The 15065-nt window shown below is 36.9% G+C and overlaps 2 protein-coding genes and 1 non-coding gene across 3 annotated transcripts; 2 read left to right on the top strand and 1 right to left on the bottom strand.

Moving 5' to 3' along the window:
- Nucleotides 1–261: 261 nt before the first annotated feature.
- Nucleotides 262–333, top strand: trnaq-cug. Its single transcript has one exon. It is a non-coding gene; the product is annotated as a tRNA-Gln (tRNA).
- A 133-nt stretch (nt 334–466) lies between these two features.
- On the top strand, nt 467–2899 carry LOC122138158 (RING-box protein 1-like). The gene is made up of 5 exons (XM_042729106.1): nt 467–618; nt 1521–1599; nt 1711–1781; nt 1893–1978; nt 2695–2899. The coding sequence occupies exons 1-5, from the start codon at nt 493–495 to the stop codon at nt 2705–2707; spliced, it is 375 nt and encodes a 124-aa protein (XP_042585040.1). The 5' UTR covers nt 467–492; the 3' UTR covers nt 2708–2899.
- Nucleotides 2900–5626: 2727 nt separating this feature from the next.
- LOC109049411 (ST13 Hsp70 interacting protein) lies at nt 5627–13237 on the bottom strand. The gene is made up of 13 exons (XM_042729102.1): nt 13077–13237; nt 12634–12784; nt 12322–12373; nt 11434–11518; nt 10154–10227; nt 9571–9637; nt 9346–9430; nt 9154–9264; nt 8949–9051; nt 7606–7722; nt 7463–7520; nt 7237–7328; nt 5627–6548 (listed from the first exon to the last, which is right to left on the bottom strand). Exons 2-13 carry the CDS (start codon nt 12741–12743, stop codon nt 6417–6419), a joined length of 1086 nt encoding a protein of 361 aa, XP_042585036.1. The 5' UTR covers nt 12744–12784; nt 13077–13237; the 3' UTR covers nt 5627–6416.
- Between the last annotated feature and the right edge of the window lie 1828 nt (nt 13238–15065).

Raw genomic sequence — 15065 nt, 5'->3', positions numbered from 1 at the left:
AAATGTGCAATGTACTTCAGGGCAGAACAGAATAATTTTGAATATGTTAAACATTCCAGCGTTGTTGTTTTTTTTTTTTTACATATATATGGCGTAACTCATAAATATGGGTTTTCGTAATGTTAAGTATGTGTCATTTTCAAATAAATCTTTTATTTGAAAAACTGTTCTTAATTTCCTTTATATATCAGTATATAATCATTTCTGGGTTTATATCAGTATTCCTTTAAAAGCAGTGATATCTAGCCGAGCCTAGCGGCTGGTTCCATGGTGTAATGGTTAGCACTCTGGACTCTGAATCCAGCGATCCGAGTTCAAATCTCGGTGGAACCTGAACTTTTCCACTTCCCGATAAAACAGTAGAGTTTACATATTCAGAGAATACCAACTTTTCAAGTGTATTAATATGTTTTAATATAAACAGAATTCTAAACTGCGCACTTTTGCTTTATTTATGGGCAACCCATCCGCTGATTATTAAACTAAGGAACTATGCGATCTCACTCCCTCACTCACTCTCGCGAGATCACATTAGCAAACATGGCGGCCGCGATGGATGTAGACACCCCCGGTGGAGCTAACAGTGGAGCCAGTAAAAAACGTTTCGAAGTGAAAAAGGTACAATACTATTGAGACGTCAGTGTTAAGTATTGATGTTAAGTATATTATACATTTAAACAGTTAAGTCTCTTTAAAATGTAAACTCTTTCACAGCGGCGTGTTTATAATCCCCGGTTAGCATCGGCGGCGCTACTCTTGCTCGTCATTATTCATGTTAATCTCTCTCCTGTGTTCTTTATATGATTACAGTCAACATGTGTGGAATCTGATATCAAGTCGACACTTGATAATTCTAATTTTGGCGTTCTTGACGCTTCTGATTTAACTAACGTTAGTAAATTCTGCTGCGTAATCCAAGAGATTATTAAACCAGGCCATGAAGCACTAATAGAAATCACTTAGGGTTAGGGTTTAGAAACCTAAAGAGTCGCTTACCTGAACAACATTTTTAGGCATCATAGATGCGTTCAGTTTTGAGCATAAGTAGGCGCTTTCAGTTTTTTAATAACACACACCAGGGTGGTTCCTTTCTGTTTCTTAAATACAATGAACATGGTAATCATTTAGTGCATGAAAGTTTCATGACATTATCTTGACTGATGCATTCAGATTTCTACATGTATTTTCCGACCTGTGTGCATGGATTGTAGATCTGTAACAGTTGTTATATTTCCTGATTTGCATTGGGTTGGATCCCAGTCTCACTGGAAAATGTAACTATTTTGATGTGTATCTTAGAAACAAACTGGTCAAACATACCAAAGTTTAGGAAAACAAAAACAAAAAACAGCATAAATGTCCACCACTGAACATAACTGTCTCTGAGGGTGTAAGCAAATTGTACAGAAATGCACAAATGAGATAGTATGAGTAAATGTAAAATAGTTATGAATTGCCATGAGGTTGTGTTGAGAGACGTGATTGGTTGAATTAATTCCAGAGCTGTGTTTCTCTTGCAGTGGAATGCTGTGGCTCTGTGGGCTTGGGACATTGTGGTGGACAACTGTGCCATTTGCAGGAATCACATTATGGACCTCTGTAAGTATCAGCTCCCGTTTGGTCTCACCTGACTGTATTCTATCGTAGTTTCTTGTTTAACACACTTTCAGCTGCTATTTAGTCGTTTAAGTCCAGTTCATCTTCCTTCAGGTATAGAGTGTCAGGCCAATCAGGCGTCGGCTACATCAGAGGAGTGTACAGTGGCCTGGGGAGTCTGTAATGTGAGTATGATCACCTCTACACCAACCAACTGTGTTTTATTTGTTGAAATCAAAAGTGTGGACTGTGGTCAGTTCGGTTGTGTTATTAAAATGTTGTTTTTGGTTCTGCAGCATGCGTTTCACTTCCACTGCATCTCTCGCTGGCTGAAGACCAGACAGGTGTGTCCTCTGGACAACAGAGAGTGGGAGTTCCAGAAGTGAGTGATTTTGTTTCTTCATTAAAAAAAGAGGGAGACCCAGGACATGTATTAATAGAGAATCCTAGTTCACTTAAACATCAGTCAAGACCTCTTGAACCCAGTGTAGATAACCTGTAACTTGTATCACTTTATTAGGATACACATATGATTAATGTTAAATACTTTTGATTCAATTATCAGCAGTTATACATGCTAGAAATGATTGTTTTCCCCCATTATTTGTATTTTCCAGAAGTTTATCATTCATGCATTGTTGATCCAATCACACATTTTCTGGCATGTCTTTTATTGGTTGTAATAGGGCTGTGCAAAAAATCGAATACGATTTTCATGCGCATCTCATCAGTAAAGACGCTCCTGTAATTAGTAGTATATCTCCAGCACGTGCGTTAAGATCAGGGTTGCCAGGTTTTCACAACAAATCCTGCCCAGTTGCTTCTCAAAACTAGCCCAATCGCGTTTCCAGGAGGTTCCCTGATAAAAACTGCATCCCGGGGTTAAAAAGTACGTTTTTCGGCAGGGTTGCCTTGGTAAAATTCTCATTTTAGGGGCTAAATATCACGTTGGAGATGCTGGAGATATACTACTAATTACAGGAGCGTCTTTACTGATGAGATGCGCATGAAAATCGTATTCGATTTTTTGCACAGCCCTAGGTTGTAAATGTTAGTATGCTTGTATTAATACTCATCTTGTGCTGCTCTGTTTTTCAGGTACGGCCATTAGCAGCTCAGTGTCTGTGCTTCAGATCTAGGATTTTCTTTCCTGGGATGCATTTTTGTTGTCACCATTCTCTCCCTGTTAAAGACCAAATGGTCCACATTGAAATTGTTACTAGTTATGGTGTTTTTTATTTTATTTTTGAGTTATGTGCAACATTCTGAGCTGTAAATTACCAATAAAGCCACTCTAAATCCAGTTCTATCAGTTCCAGTATTTCTGAAATGTAATTGCGTTCTAACACAACTCAGATATTTCTGTGCTGCTGTTTACTGTAAGGCTTTATGTAAGAGGCTTACCAAGCCCAGTCACTTCATCTCATGTTAAATAAAAAGTAACGTGGAGAGAAGATTGAGTTCTTATCTAAATGTTTGACTGAGTCTAAGGAACCTGGGGCCTGTACCATGAAGCCGGTTTAGCTGGCTAGACAGGTAAGTTTCAGTTTAGTGTTAGGTACCATGAAAGTGAATTGGCATTTAGCGGCATTTGTTGCCTTAGTAACTTACACTCCACAGCTAACCTGCTCTGGGGCAGTTTATGTTCTGGTTTAGAGATCTCAAACTGAAATTTGACCAATCAGCTTCAAGCAAAGTGACACATCTCTGATGCAATAAAGCCACTCCCCCAGTTTCTCTTACTCCAAATTAAAGGACGCTACATAGTAAAACATTTTTAAAGATAAAATTGTCTGGTTTTTAGAGATGAATATTTTTTTTATGATTAATTTATATAATTATAATACCCTTAATCCATTACACAAGCTAGCTTGGTTTAATAGTAATTATTAAACTTTTATTTTAAATTAATATAAACATAGATAATATGCAATATAAATAAGTTTTAGAATCAATAGATTCACATGAGCTTAGATTTTTAAGTGTTATACCTATAAATACAGGTGCTGGTCATATAATTAGAATATCATCAAAAAGTTGATTTATTTCACTAATTCCATTCAAAAAGTGAAACTTGTATATTATATTCATTCATTACACACAGACTGATATAATTCAAATGTTTATTTCCTTTAATTTTGATGATTATAACTGACAACTAAGGAAAATCCCAAATTCAGTATCTCAGAAAATTAGAATATAACTTAAGACCAATACAAAGAAATGATTTTTAGAAATCTTGACCAACTGAAAAGTATGAACATGAAAAGTATGAACATGTACAGCACTCAATACGTAGTTGGGGCTCCTTTTGCCTGAATTACTGCAGCAATACGGCATGGCATGGAGTCGATTAGTCTGTGGCACTGCTCAGGGGTTATGAGAGCCCAGCTTGCTCTGATAGTGGCCTTCAGCTCTTCTGCATTCTTGGGTCTGGCATATCGCATCTTCCTCTTCACAATACCCCATAGATTTTCTATGGGATTGAGGTCAGGCGAGTTTGCTGGCCAATTAAGAACAGGGATACCATGGTCCTTAAACCAGGTACTTTTAGCTTTGGCACTGTGTGCAGGTGCCAAGTCCTGTTGGAAAATGAAATCTGCATCTCCATAAAGTTGGTCAGCAGCAGGAAGCAAGAAGTGCTCTAAAACTTCCTGGTATACGGCTGCGTTGACCTTGAACCTCAGAAAACATAGTGGACCAACACCAGCAGATGACATGGCACCCCAAACATCACTGACTGTGGAAACTTTACACTGGACCTCAAGCAATGTGGATTGTGTGCCTCTCCTCTCTTCCTCCAGACTCTGGGACCCTGATTTCCAAAGGAAATGCAAAATTTACTTTCATCAGAGAACATAACTTTGGACCACTCAACAGCAGTCCAGTTCTTTTTGTCTTGAGAAGCTTCTGACGCTGTCTGTTGTTCAAGAGTGGCTTGACACAAGGAATGCGACAGCTGAAACCCATGTCTTGCATACGTCTGTGTGTAGTGGTTCTTGAAGCACTGACTCCAGCTGCAGTCCACTCTTTGTGAATCTCCCCCACATTTTTGAATGGGTTTTGTTTCACAATCCTCTCCAGGGTGCGGTTATCCCTATTGCTTGTACACTTTTTTCTACCACATCTTTTCCTTCCCTTCGCCTCTCTATTAATGTGCTTGGACACAGAGCTCTGTGAACAGCCAGTCTCTTTTGCAATGACCTTTTGTGTCTTGCCCTCCTTGTGCAAGGTGTCAATGGTCGTCTTTTGGACAACTGTCAAGTCAGCAGTCTTCCCCATGATTGTGTAGCCTACAGAACTAGACTGACAGACCATTTAAAGGCCTTTGCCTTCTTTAAATTTTCCTCTTTCATGGATATATCGTTTCATCTTGTAAATGTGTTTAAATTCTTCATATTGTTCAATCTTTTAATCTTTGGTGGTGAATCGCACTGACTCTCTCACGAGAAGTGAATCACAGTTTCAAGGCATGTGATTGGCTGTTCATTACTGATGTCACTCTTTCATGTGCACTGCTCCATTAACTCAGGATCAAGACTGAGTTGACAGAGAAACTTGATCAATTTCATGGTACCAACAAAGCCGGATTGGACTGGTTTGGTTTTGTCAACTCAAAACTAATCCTGTAAACCTAAGTTTGTTCAGCCACCATCATGGTACAGGCCCCTGGTGCTAGGTCAGTTCACATTTGAAGAGATACCTGTATTGTACTGTACTTATACAATATATTACTTATAAACCATTCTGGAGTCTTGCTAGTCTTTTGAACACTAAAAAAAAAAATGTTTTGAATTATTTGGGTAACCCAAGTAGTTAACTGTAGCCAATATTTTTTTCCCATACTATGGAAGTCAATGGCTGCCGTTGATTGTTTAGCTATCCACATTCTGAGAAATATCATCTTCTGTGTTCAGCATAACAAAGGTTTGGAACCACCTCAGAGTGAGTGAATGATGACAATTAATTTTTGGGTGAACTATGCCTATAAGTCAACATTTCAATGCCGTAAATAAACAGACGACTTATATTTGCAACAACCAAAATGTTTATTGAATTAAATCATGAAAACCATACAAGATGCAAATTTGTCACAATAAGAATGTTGTTCATAACTGAATTTTACACTGAGGGTAAGGAGAGCAAATAAAAATAATGAACTAAAGAACAAAAACATGAATCAAAAACCTTTAAAAGGAACACCCATGAAATCTAAACAGGAAGTGAATGACTGATTGCTTTGGACAGGGAATATGTTTTCATCTGTATGAATATAATCTAGACCCCATTTTGATCCTGACTCCACTGGATAAGACCACAAACATAAACTATGTAGCATACTGAATGGATGAAGGTCAACAGAATTAGACTAATTAACTTGAATAACTGGATGCTGAATGGACACGTTTGTTAAGTTTGTCAATGCAGCAACTGTCAGCTTTAATAGGCTCTCAAATCTCAAACCCCTGATATTCTGGAGAAGTGACCAGGATCGTGATTGCTAAATGTGCTAGCCTCAGTGAAGCCCACAATATAATTTGTCCCCAACAAAACGTTAAAGGAATAAACCCAATTCTTAGTTCATGCGTCACTCAAGCTCCCCCCACCCCCCAAAAAAGCGCCACATCTCTCATCTCTGGTCTTGTTCCGATACTCTTTCTTAGTTTCTTCTGCTCTCATCAGCACAGTCCAGACTTGTCTAAAATCAGTATCTCTAGCGTCTCATAAGCTAAGTGCTGTCTGTGATTTATGGCAAGAAACCCAGTAAGAAAAAGCTACAGCAGAGTATTGGAACGGGACACAAACTCTTTCGGCCCTTTTTAGGGCTGCTGGCCGCCAAACTTGGAGCCGAGTTTGTTGATCAGGGTCATGACTTTGGGGTTGCTCTGGTACTTGGCGATGTTGGCGGGGTTCTGCGCCACATCCTGAAAAGCTGCCATCACCTCCGGGTCCTGAAAATAATAATACATAAACAATTTTCCATCATGTAGATACTATAGTCAGCGGAGACGATCAGGAATGTCAGATATAGTAAAGTTTATTATGGACATTTATGAATATGGTTCAATACTAATGCTTACCAACCCAAGTAACCCAAAGTAGAAACAAAAGTAATAGTGATTAACAATTTCAATGGTTTATTTATTATCACAATGTATTATGAAGCATCTGTGAAACAAAAATCAATTTACAAATCAATTAAAAAGACTCAGGTCAGTAAGATTTTTTTTTTATTAAAGAGATTAATACTTTTTAGAGTTGTCTGTCATAAGACTTCTAAAAAATTATTCAAATGTAGACTGATACCAATGAATCAATCTAATGAACTGATTGAGCTAATTGTGAACTGCTTTTACCAAATTATTGTAAATACCAACATAAAAGTAAGATTCTATCCTAAATTGGTTATCATTATGGCTTTGTCTCTATCTTAAGATCAATACTTAGCCAGTCAAATATTTTACCGCTGAGCTTAACGAGAAAAATCACTATCGACCTTTCCATGATTTTCAAAAATTGTACTGACTGAGATGATTATTTTTAAATTCCCTGATAATTTCAGGCTTTCTTTGATTTTAGACTGCAGTCCATGCAATTGTTAACTGTGTTTAAATGCACCATCCTGGTGCTTAACTTTACCTGCATGGCCATGAGAACCTCTGGGTCATTAAATAGCTCATTAAGTCCAGCCATTCCAAACGGAGGAGCTCCACCTGGGAAACCAGCACCTCCTGAAGGATCACCACAAATACTAACATCAATTATACAATTTCAAACAACAAACATTGTTGATCTTTAATGCTTGCAGTAACCTCTCTTAATGCTTGACAAATCAGTATGGCTTATTACATAAACTGTTCTATACCTGGGAATCCTGGGAATCCTCCACGTGCCCCTCCGGTCTGTTGTCTGGCTTCCTCTTCCTGCACACACAGATGCACATGAACAGGACTGACTGTGCAGAAAATTCTGATGCAGTGGCTTGATGCGAATCAATAGATTTCTTACCCTCTGTGCTCTCTCGTGCTCCTCCTTCGCTTTCTTCACTCGTTCTTGCCGTGCTCTGATCTCTCGTTCTTCACGCTTGCGCTCATATTTGCGCCGGTGCTCAATGATTTTGTTGGCCTGTGAGGGAGAGGTGGGATCACATGAGCCACATCAACATTTCTGCACACTCAGTTTGCTTTTGATGTTTTCAACAAAAGCTTAAATAATTATTTTGCACAATCACAATATAAGTAGTGATTTTCAATCATTCACTACCATTCAAAAACTACCTTAAGATAGTCATTTTAAATACACACTACTGTTTGAAATGTTGGGGTCTGTAAGATTTTATTTTTGTGGATTATTATTTTTTTTTTTTTTACTGACAGGAAAGACATTTGTTAAAAAAATAGTATTTCAAATTAATTGTTCTTTTGAACTTTCTATTTATCAAAGAAAATATAGTCACAATGTAGTTTCACATTCTGAAATATAATCAAATAGAAAACAGCTATTTTAAATTTTAATAAAATTTCACAATATAACCATTTAACTGTATTTATATCAAATATATGTAGCCTTTGTGAGCTTAAGATTCTTCTTTCAAAAACATTAAAACATCTTATCAGTCCCAAACTTTGAACAGTGGTGTACTTGGGTCAGTGATGTAAGCAATAGTAATATGCTAACTTTATAAACAATGATGCTTATATTCTGTTCAGATATATATATAAAAAACAAAAACAAAAGAGGAATTGAATATTATTAAATTATGGTAAAATATATATCCAACATGCAGGAAGCCATTTTGTCGTCATGTCACGTGACAAGCAAACTATAAAACAGGAAATTACATCATGTAAATCCATCATGACTGTATCAAAATCGAGTTCAGAAGTCTTTCAAAAATGCCAAATAATTTGACATTTCACAGCAAGTCTAGTTCATGCAAATTCATTAAATTTATAAATACATCAAAAGTGTTTGTAAAACATAAGTCATTCAATATAAGCTGAAAATTTAAACTATTAGTATTACTTAGGGATGCACGATAAATATCGGCATGATATTAATGCGCATCTTGCCAGTAAAGCTGGTTCTTTAATTAGTGGTAAATCTCTACACATGCGTGCTTTCACGTGGAGCAGCATTTACTACACACAGCCGTCGTTCACTGACAAGCTGCGCAAAATATGATTGTGCCGATATTTATCGTGCATCCCTAGTATTACTATATTACTCGATTAAATAACATCAAGAGGGTTCTCCAGGTGGCAAATTAATACAACTGTTCTCCAAAAAATAATTACAGCAGCTCAGCTGTCTTTGTGTAAGGGTCATAAACAAGAGCTCAGCACAGATACCTTTGGTTGGACTTCTTTTAGCATGGCACTGGCCTCGTCATCATAGTCTAGCTTACAGGCCATCACCAAGTCTCTAGCAGCCTCCTCCCAGTGGCCAAGCAACCTGTAAGAATGAGAGGTCTCCATCAGCAGCACTGAGCACTGAACACAAGTGTCAAGGCAGAAATCACACCTCTTCTGTGAAAATCTAGCGGTGCTCTTTTACCTGTGGGCCTTCCCTCTCCACTTATAAGGCTGGGCTGAGTCTGGGTTGATGCTGATGGCTCGGTCACAGTCTCTGATGGCAGCGTTGGGCTTCTGCATTTTCACAAACACGCTGAAAGACACAAATAGACACGGGTGACCAACCGCCAAACAAACCAGGTCGCTAAAAACCAAAGCAGGGATGGGCTGATACCTGGCTCTTTTGGCATACAAAATGGCCAGTTTGGGGTTGAGTTTGATGGCCTCTGTGAAGAGCTCTAGAGCTTTCTGTAGGTCACCTGAAAAGTTGGCATGTTTTGTTGATTTCATCACAAATTTTAACCTCATGATTTCATCACGAATTATTACTACAACTAAGGAAACGTAAACTATGATTCATTATTACAGATTTCATAATTTCGAGTAAGAGGCAGCTCACCGTCTCCCAACACTCCAATAGCCTCCACCTTCTTCTCATTGGCCTGGTCCATCATCTCATCGGTCACCTGCGATTAAACAAAGCATTTCATAATCCCGTCTGTATAATTTCACTTCATACTAAGAGCTTGATGAAAGACTTGAATCACAAGCAGATACAGGACACCCTCAGTCAATTATGACAGTATTTTGTCAAATACATTTTTTTATTCAGTCATCAAATAACCTTGAAATAATCACAAATGTCAGGATTCATTTTCTTATTTGCACAGAATACAAACTTATATATATATTAATAATAATGTTGCCAGAATGACTCGCAAGTCTGGTAGTGTATATATATATAATCCTCAGTTTTTCTTCTGTAACTACTTATAAAATCGGCAAGTGTATGATACCTAGTTCAGATTTTAAAAGCTGTGTAATGTATTCCAGCCTTTAGCTTCAATATATGGTCTCTTTAGACTGAGGAGAAAGTCTGAGTTCTACACTTTGCGGTATGTTTTCATAGAACAATGAACTCTCATTTCAAAGGATTATGGAAATTTTGATTTGTCACGATATTGCGCGTTCACTGCATTTACCTCCAGGTTTTCATAATCTCCCATCTCCTGAGGATCATCTGTGTCAGGCTCAATCACTCCTTCATTATCAATTTCTGGAGAAATGAATGCCAGATAAAGTTCACATAACAGCATAAGTATTAGAAACTGTTGTTACAAAACGAGAGCATATTCTCCAAATCGACATTAGCAAATGATAAAACTCAACAAGTACCAAACGTGATTAAAAACTGACTGTGCAAAGTAAATCTTTACAGGCCAGTAAGCTGCTAGCATTTCTGGGGACTGCAACAAAGCAGTCACTAAGAGTGTTTTTTAATGAATACTTTTATTCAGCTAGAATGCATTCAATCGGTTAAAAGTGACAGTAAAGACCTTTATGATGTTCTAAAAGATTTCTGTTTCAAAGAAATGCTGCTCCTTTGAACTTTCTATCTATAAAAACATATTGAAAAAGTTTCATGGCTTCCAAAAAAAAAAATCAAACAGCACAACTGTTTTCAACATTGAAGCAATAAGAAACATTTGTTGAGCATCAAATCAGTATATCAGAATGATTTCTGAAGGATCATGTGACACTGAAGACTGGAGTAATGATGCTGAAAATTCAGCTTTACACCACAGGAATAAATGACATTTGTAAATATATTAAATATATAAAAAAAATTATGTTAAATTATAATAATATTTCACAATATTTCTGCTTTTTCTGTATTTTTGATCAATTAAATGCAGCCATGGTGAACAGAAGAGATGTCTATCAAAAAGATTTTAAAAAAAAATTACAACCTAAATCTTTTAAATAATAGAGCATTTGAAATTGGTGATATAAACTAATTTTAATGAGGTTTAGCATCAGTGACTATTGCACCTTTAAGCAGCTTCTTTACCTTCAGAAGTTCAGGTAAAAGCAAAAAGCTACTTTTGTTACCTCCACAGTCAAAAGATTTCAGCCTCTAGTTTCTATGATACTGCAAAACAGACTATTTTAATAGTTTAAATTTAATATTTTAATAAAGGTTCATTTTAAAGCTTAGAGATCAGCTTCACATCAAACACTGTTAGCAGCTGTTTCATTGTCTACTGACGGCCCTAGTTTGAATATCAGAAACAAAGCTGACGTTGCACATTGCCATGGAGCGAGAAATCGAGAGCCAGACGACAATCGCAATAACTGGAAAAGTTTAGAGAAAGTTCAGAGCTATTAACAATCCACAAAAGAAGGCCAGAGCGATGGCATATCAAGATGACATATGAGGAGCAAACAAAAGATATTACAGGAGATATTAGAGTCAACACACCTAATTCACTCTCTTCACTCTCAGATGGAGGGGCATGTTGGGGTTCTGCTGCTGCTTTGGGGGCTCCATCACATGGACAGCTTCCCTACAGACAAATGAAAACACAACAACAGCAATCTGTAGAAAATATCATGCAACAGCCCTGCTACAGTTGCAGATCACGTAAAGTAGCATGAATCTAAAGCACTGGCACTTCAGTGTTTCATCCGAGGAAAAACTACCATCAAATACACTCTGAAACGCAAAGAGTTTCGCAACAAACCACCAAAACAGGAAGAAATCATGACAAAAATAAATTACCATTGTATACTAAAAATTTAAATCTTAAAGTAATGATAATAATATATTTTTTAATCATAAAAAGATATACAATTTTAATTTATCCAGTTATTATTCGACTAGAAAATAAAAATTAAATGCTTTGTTGTAAATTACATGATTTATATTCATTTGATTACATTTTACAATATGGATTTAATTGCTAGAGTTCTATAAATTTATTTCATTAGACAAATAATAATAATTAAATAATGTGCATTAAATCATAAAACACAGAATCCAAAAAAATTATAAAAATAATAATAATAATAATAAATTGAAAAACAGATTTTAGGGAAAGATAAAATGGCTTTTATGGGGCCCTAATTTAAAAAATAACCTAAAAAATTAATTGCGAACAAGCTAGTTATGTTTACATTTACTCTCAAGATTTAAGAAGCATTTCCTTCCCCAGTAATGATAAGTGAATATTGTCACAAACACAATGGTGTGTGTGTATATATATATATATATATATATATATATATATATATATATATATATATATATATATATATATATATATATATATATATAGACAGTAAAATGATTCTAGATATCTTTTCCTACCTTGCACGATGAGCTGTCATTCTTTGTTGGTAATGGTATGTTTGCTCCCATTCTATAATAAAGTAGCATATGTGCATTTAATATGAGTCATACAGGGATGTTTATGCATCTGTGTGCTCCACTGAAACATGATGAATCTGGAACTTTCTGGGAGCCACATGTCACGCTGGACGTGGGTGCGACTGCTCACACAGACACTGCACTTTGGCTATAGAAACACATCACTACACTTCGTAGCTTATCACTATTTTAATAGAAAACATAACATCAGTGCTGAATACAGAAATATGAAGAACACAAACGAGCACTGACCCCTGCAGCCAGGTCTTAAAGAAGCCCATCTCCGGCAGATGCAGCACGGATGGATTGTCTTTGCACAGCTGCACGAAGGCCTTTAACTCAGACACTTTCCTCGAATCCATATTCCACAGCACGAACCAAACTCACGCTGAGAAACAATGTGCTGGAAAACAAGGAAACGTGATTTAATATTCCCGTCTTATGACGCGTCCGATCAGCGCGCGGCCTTAATCATTTACGCAACGCCGAAAACGCACAGGAACTGTGTACTTTAACTAATGCAACAGTGCAGCAAATAACCAGTAATTAGTACTGCACGTGATTAACGCATAGAAGCTTCTGGAAATAATGCGCGAAGAAGCGCACTTTGTAAAATCAGCGTGGTATTTGAATTATTCTATTATTCAGCTGTCTCAATATAGGCTCATTCAAAAAATAAAACATCAACACAGTACCTGAAAGAGCTAAGTCCCTAAAACGTGCTTCCCCAGCAGCGATTTGAGGGTTTGAGCTCGCTGTCTGACTCACTCTGCACGCGCGAGGCAATGAACACGAGACTGAGAATTCTGCGCAGGCGGGAACTAAACTCCTCAATACTGTGACGGACACAACCAAAACAACAGGGGTCCTTTCTGGCATTGCCTTCATTTTCGAGCAGATACGGAACACGTCAAAGACCTACTGTATGGGTGTGGAAAAATATACTCTGAGCTTAAATAAAGCTATTTTAATTAATTAACTGAACTTGATTAAATTAGCCATAAATAAATGTACATTTGCTGAGCACAAATCTAACTGCTTTATCTTACTGGGAAACTAGGCAGTACATTGAGGGACTGTTTGAATAAGACCTGTTTAACCTGTTTATTTTGCTTTTTATGTGCTTTTTTTTTTTCTTTTTACTCCCACTTCTCTGTTATAGTACTGTAAAATGTTCGGTGGTTTATAAAGAAAAAAGAAAGAGACTTGCACAGATATGTTACTCTTCGCATATAAAATCATAGGAATAACAATTGATGCAATCAGTCTTTTTCAGAAAGATATTATGTGTATGAAATCCTTTGCTATACCCATAAATATTTAATTACTATTTATAAGACCGATTTAAGTTTATTTAAAAAAATATAACAATTTCCTTCTGGGAATGTATATGATTTTTACATATTCTTATTGTGATCATGGAATTGTCTTTTGTTTGGAAATTTGCTTGTTTATTAAAGAAAAAAACATCTTGAAGATGTACTGTTCTGTTTTTCATAATTATCATATATCACAGTGAAGTTAGTATTATTTTGTTAAATTGTTACATCTTTTAGGCAAATTTCACATACATAAAATATACATAACTCTATATGTAGGAGCAAGAGGTTTTATTTTATATCTCTAACACTAGAATACAACAAAACAACAATGAAATTACAACAAAAACAAATACTAAAATAATAAATCTGTAAAAAAAATGGTAAAAAATTATGTTTGTTTCTTAATATCGCCACAAAAATAAAGAAACGAATGGTTTTTATGATGATAAAGTGTTATTTTTGTTAACTTAGATTTTGCAATGCTTTTATAAGCTCTTGTGATGATGTCCGTATGACTCTTTCTCTTACTGTTAATACCATAGACAAAAAAAAAGATGGACGATCTCAGTATGGCCGCTGCCATCTTGAGTAAATGAGTCAGAGTCTGTGAATGATGTATTTTTTTGGAGCCAGAGTCTGTTCAGTAGAGATTTGTTTTTAGCCAGAGTCTATTCAGTAGAGATTTGTTTGGAGCCAGAGTCTGCGCAGTAGGGGTTTGTTTTGGGGCAGGGTTTTTTTAGTTGGGGTTTTTTTTTTGGCAGAGTCTGCACAGTACAGATTCGTTTGGAGCCAGAGTCTGCGCAGTAGAGATTTGTTTGGAGCCAGAATCTGCGGAGTAGAGATTCGTTTGGAGCCAGAGTCTGCGCAGATTTATTTGGAGCCAGAGTCTGTTCAGATTCATCTGGAGCCAGAGTCTGCGCAGTAGAGATTCATTTGGAGCCAGAGTCTGCGCAGTAGAGATTCGTTTGGAGCCAGAGTCTGCACAGTAGAGATTTGTTTGGAGCCAGAGTCTGCGCAGTAGAGATTCGTTTGGAGCCAGAGTCTGCGGAGTAGAGATTCGTTTGGAGCCAGAGTCTGCACAGTAGAGATTAGTTTAGAGTCAGAGTCTGCGCAGATTTATTTAGAGCCAGAGTCTGCGCAGATTTATTTGGAGCCAGAGTCTGTGCAGATTCATCTGGAGCCAGAGTCTGTTCAGATTCATCTGGAGCCAGAGTCTGCGCAGTAGAGATTCGTTTGGAGCCAGAGTCTGTGCAGATTTGTTTGGAGCCAGAGTCTGCACAGTAGAGATTTGTTTGGAGCCAGAGTCTGCACAGTAGAGATTCGTTTAGAGCCAGAGTGTGCGCTGTAGAGATTTGTTTGGAG

Source organism: Cyprinus carpio, chromosome A3 (assembly GCF_018340385.1).
Source record: "Cyprinus carpio isolate SPL01 chromosome A3, ASM1834038v1, whole genome shotgun sequence".
NCBI lineage: Eukaryota > Metazoa > Chordata > Actinopteri > Cypriniformes > Cyprinidae > Cyprinus > Cyprinus carpio.
The sequence above is the reverse complement of the archived record's forward strand: the minus strand, read 5'-3'. Positions and strand labels throughout refer to the sequence as shown.

Bases quoted from the DNA above. Each gene is read 5' to 3' on its own strand.
- LOC109049411 (XM_042729102.1), bottom strand. From the start codon at position 12,743: ATGGATTCGAGGAAAGTGTCTGAGTTAAAGGCCTTCGTGCAGCTGTGC. The intron at 12,374-12,633 runs GTCAGTGCTCGT...ACTTTATTATAG, and splicing joins TTTAAGACCTGGCTGCAGGG to AATGGGAGCAAACATACCAT. The intron at 7,329-7,462 runs GTATAGAACAGT...GTGATCCTTCAG, and splicing joins AGGATTCCCAGGATTCCCAG to GAGGTGCTGGTTTCCCAGGT.
- LOC122138158 (XM_042729106.1), top strand. From the start codon at position 493: ATGCGATCTCACTCCCTCACTCACTCTCGCGAGATCACATTAGCAAAC. The intron at 619-1,520 runs GTACAATACTAT...TTTCTCTTGCAG, and splicing joins AACGTTTCGAAGTGAAAAAG to TGGAATGCTGTGGCTCTGTG. The intron at 1,600-1,710 runs GTAAGTATCAGC...ATCTTCCTTCAG, and splicing joins GAATCACATTATGGACCTCT to GTATAGAGTGTCAGGCCAAT.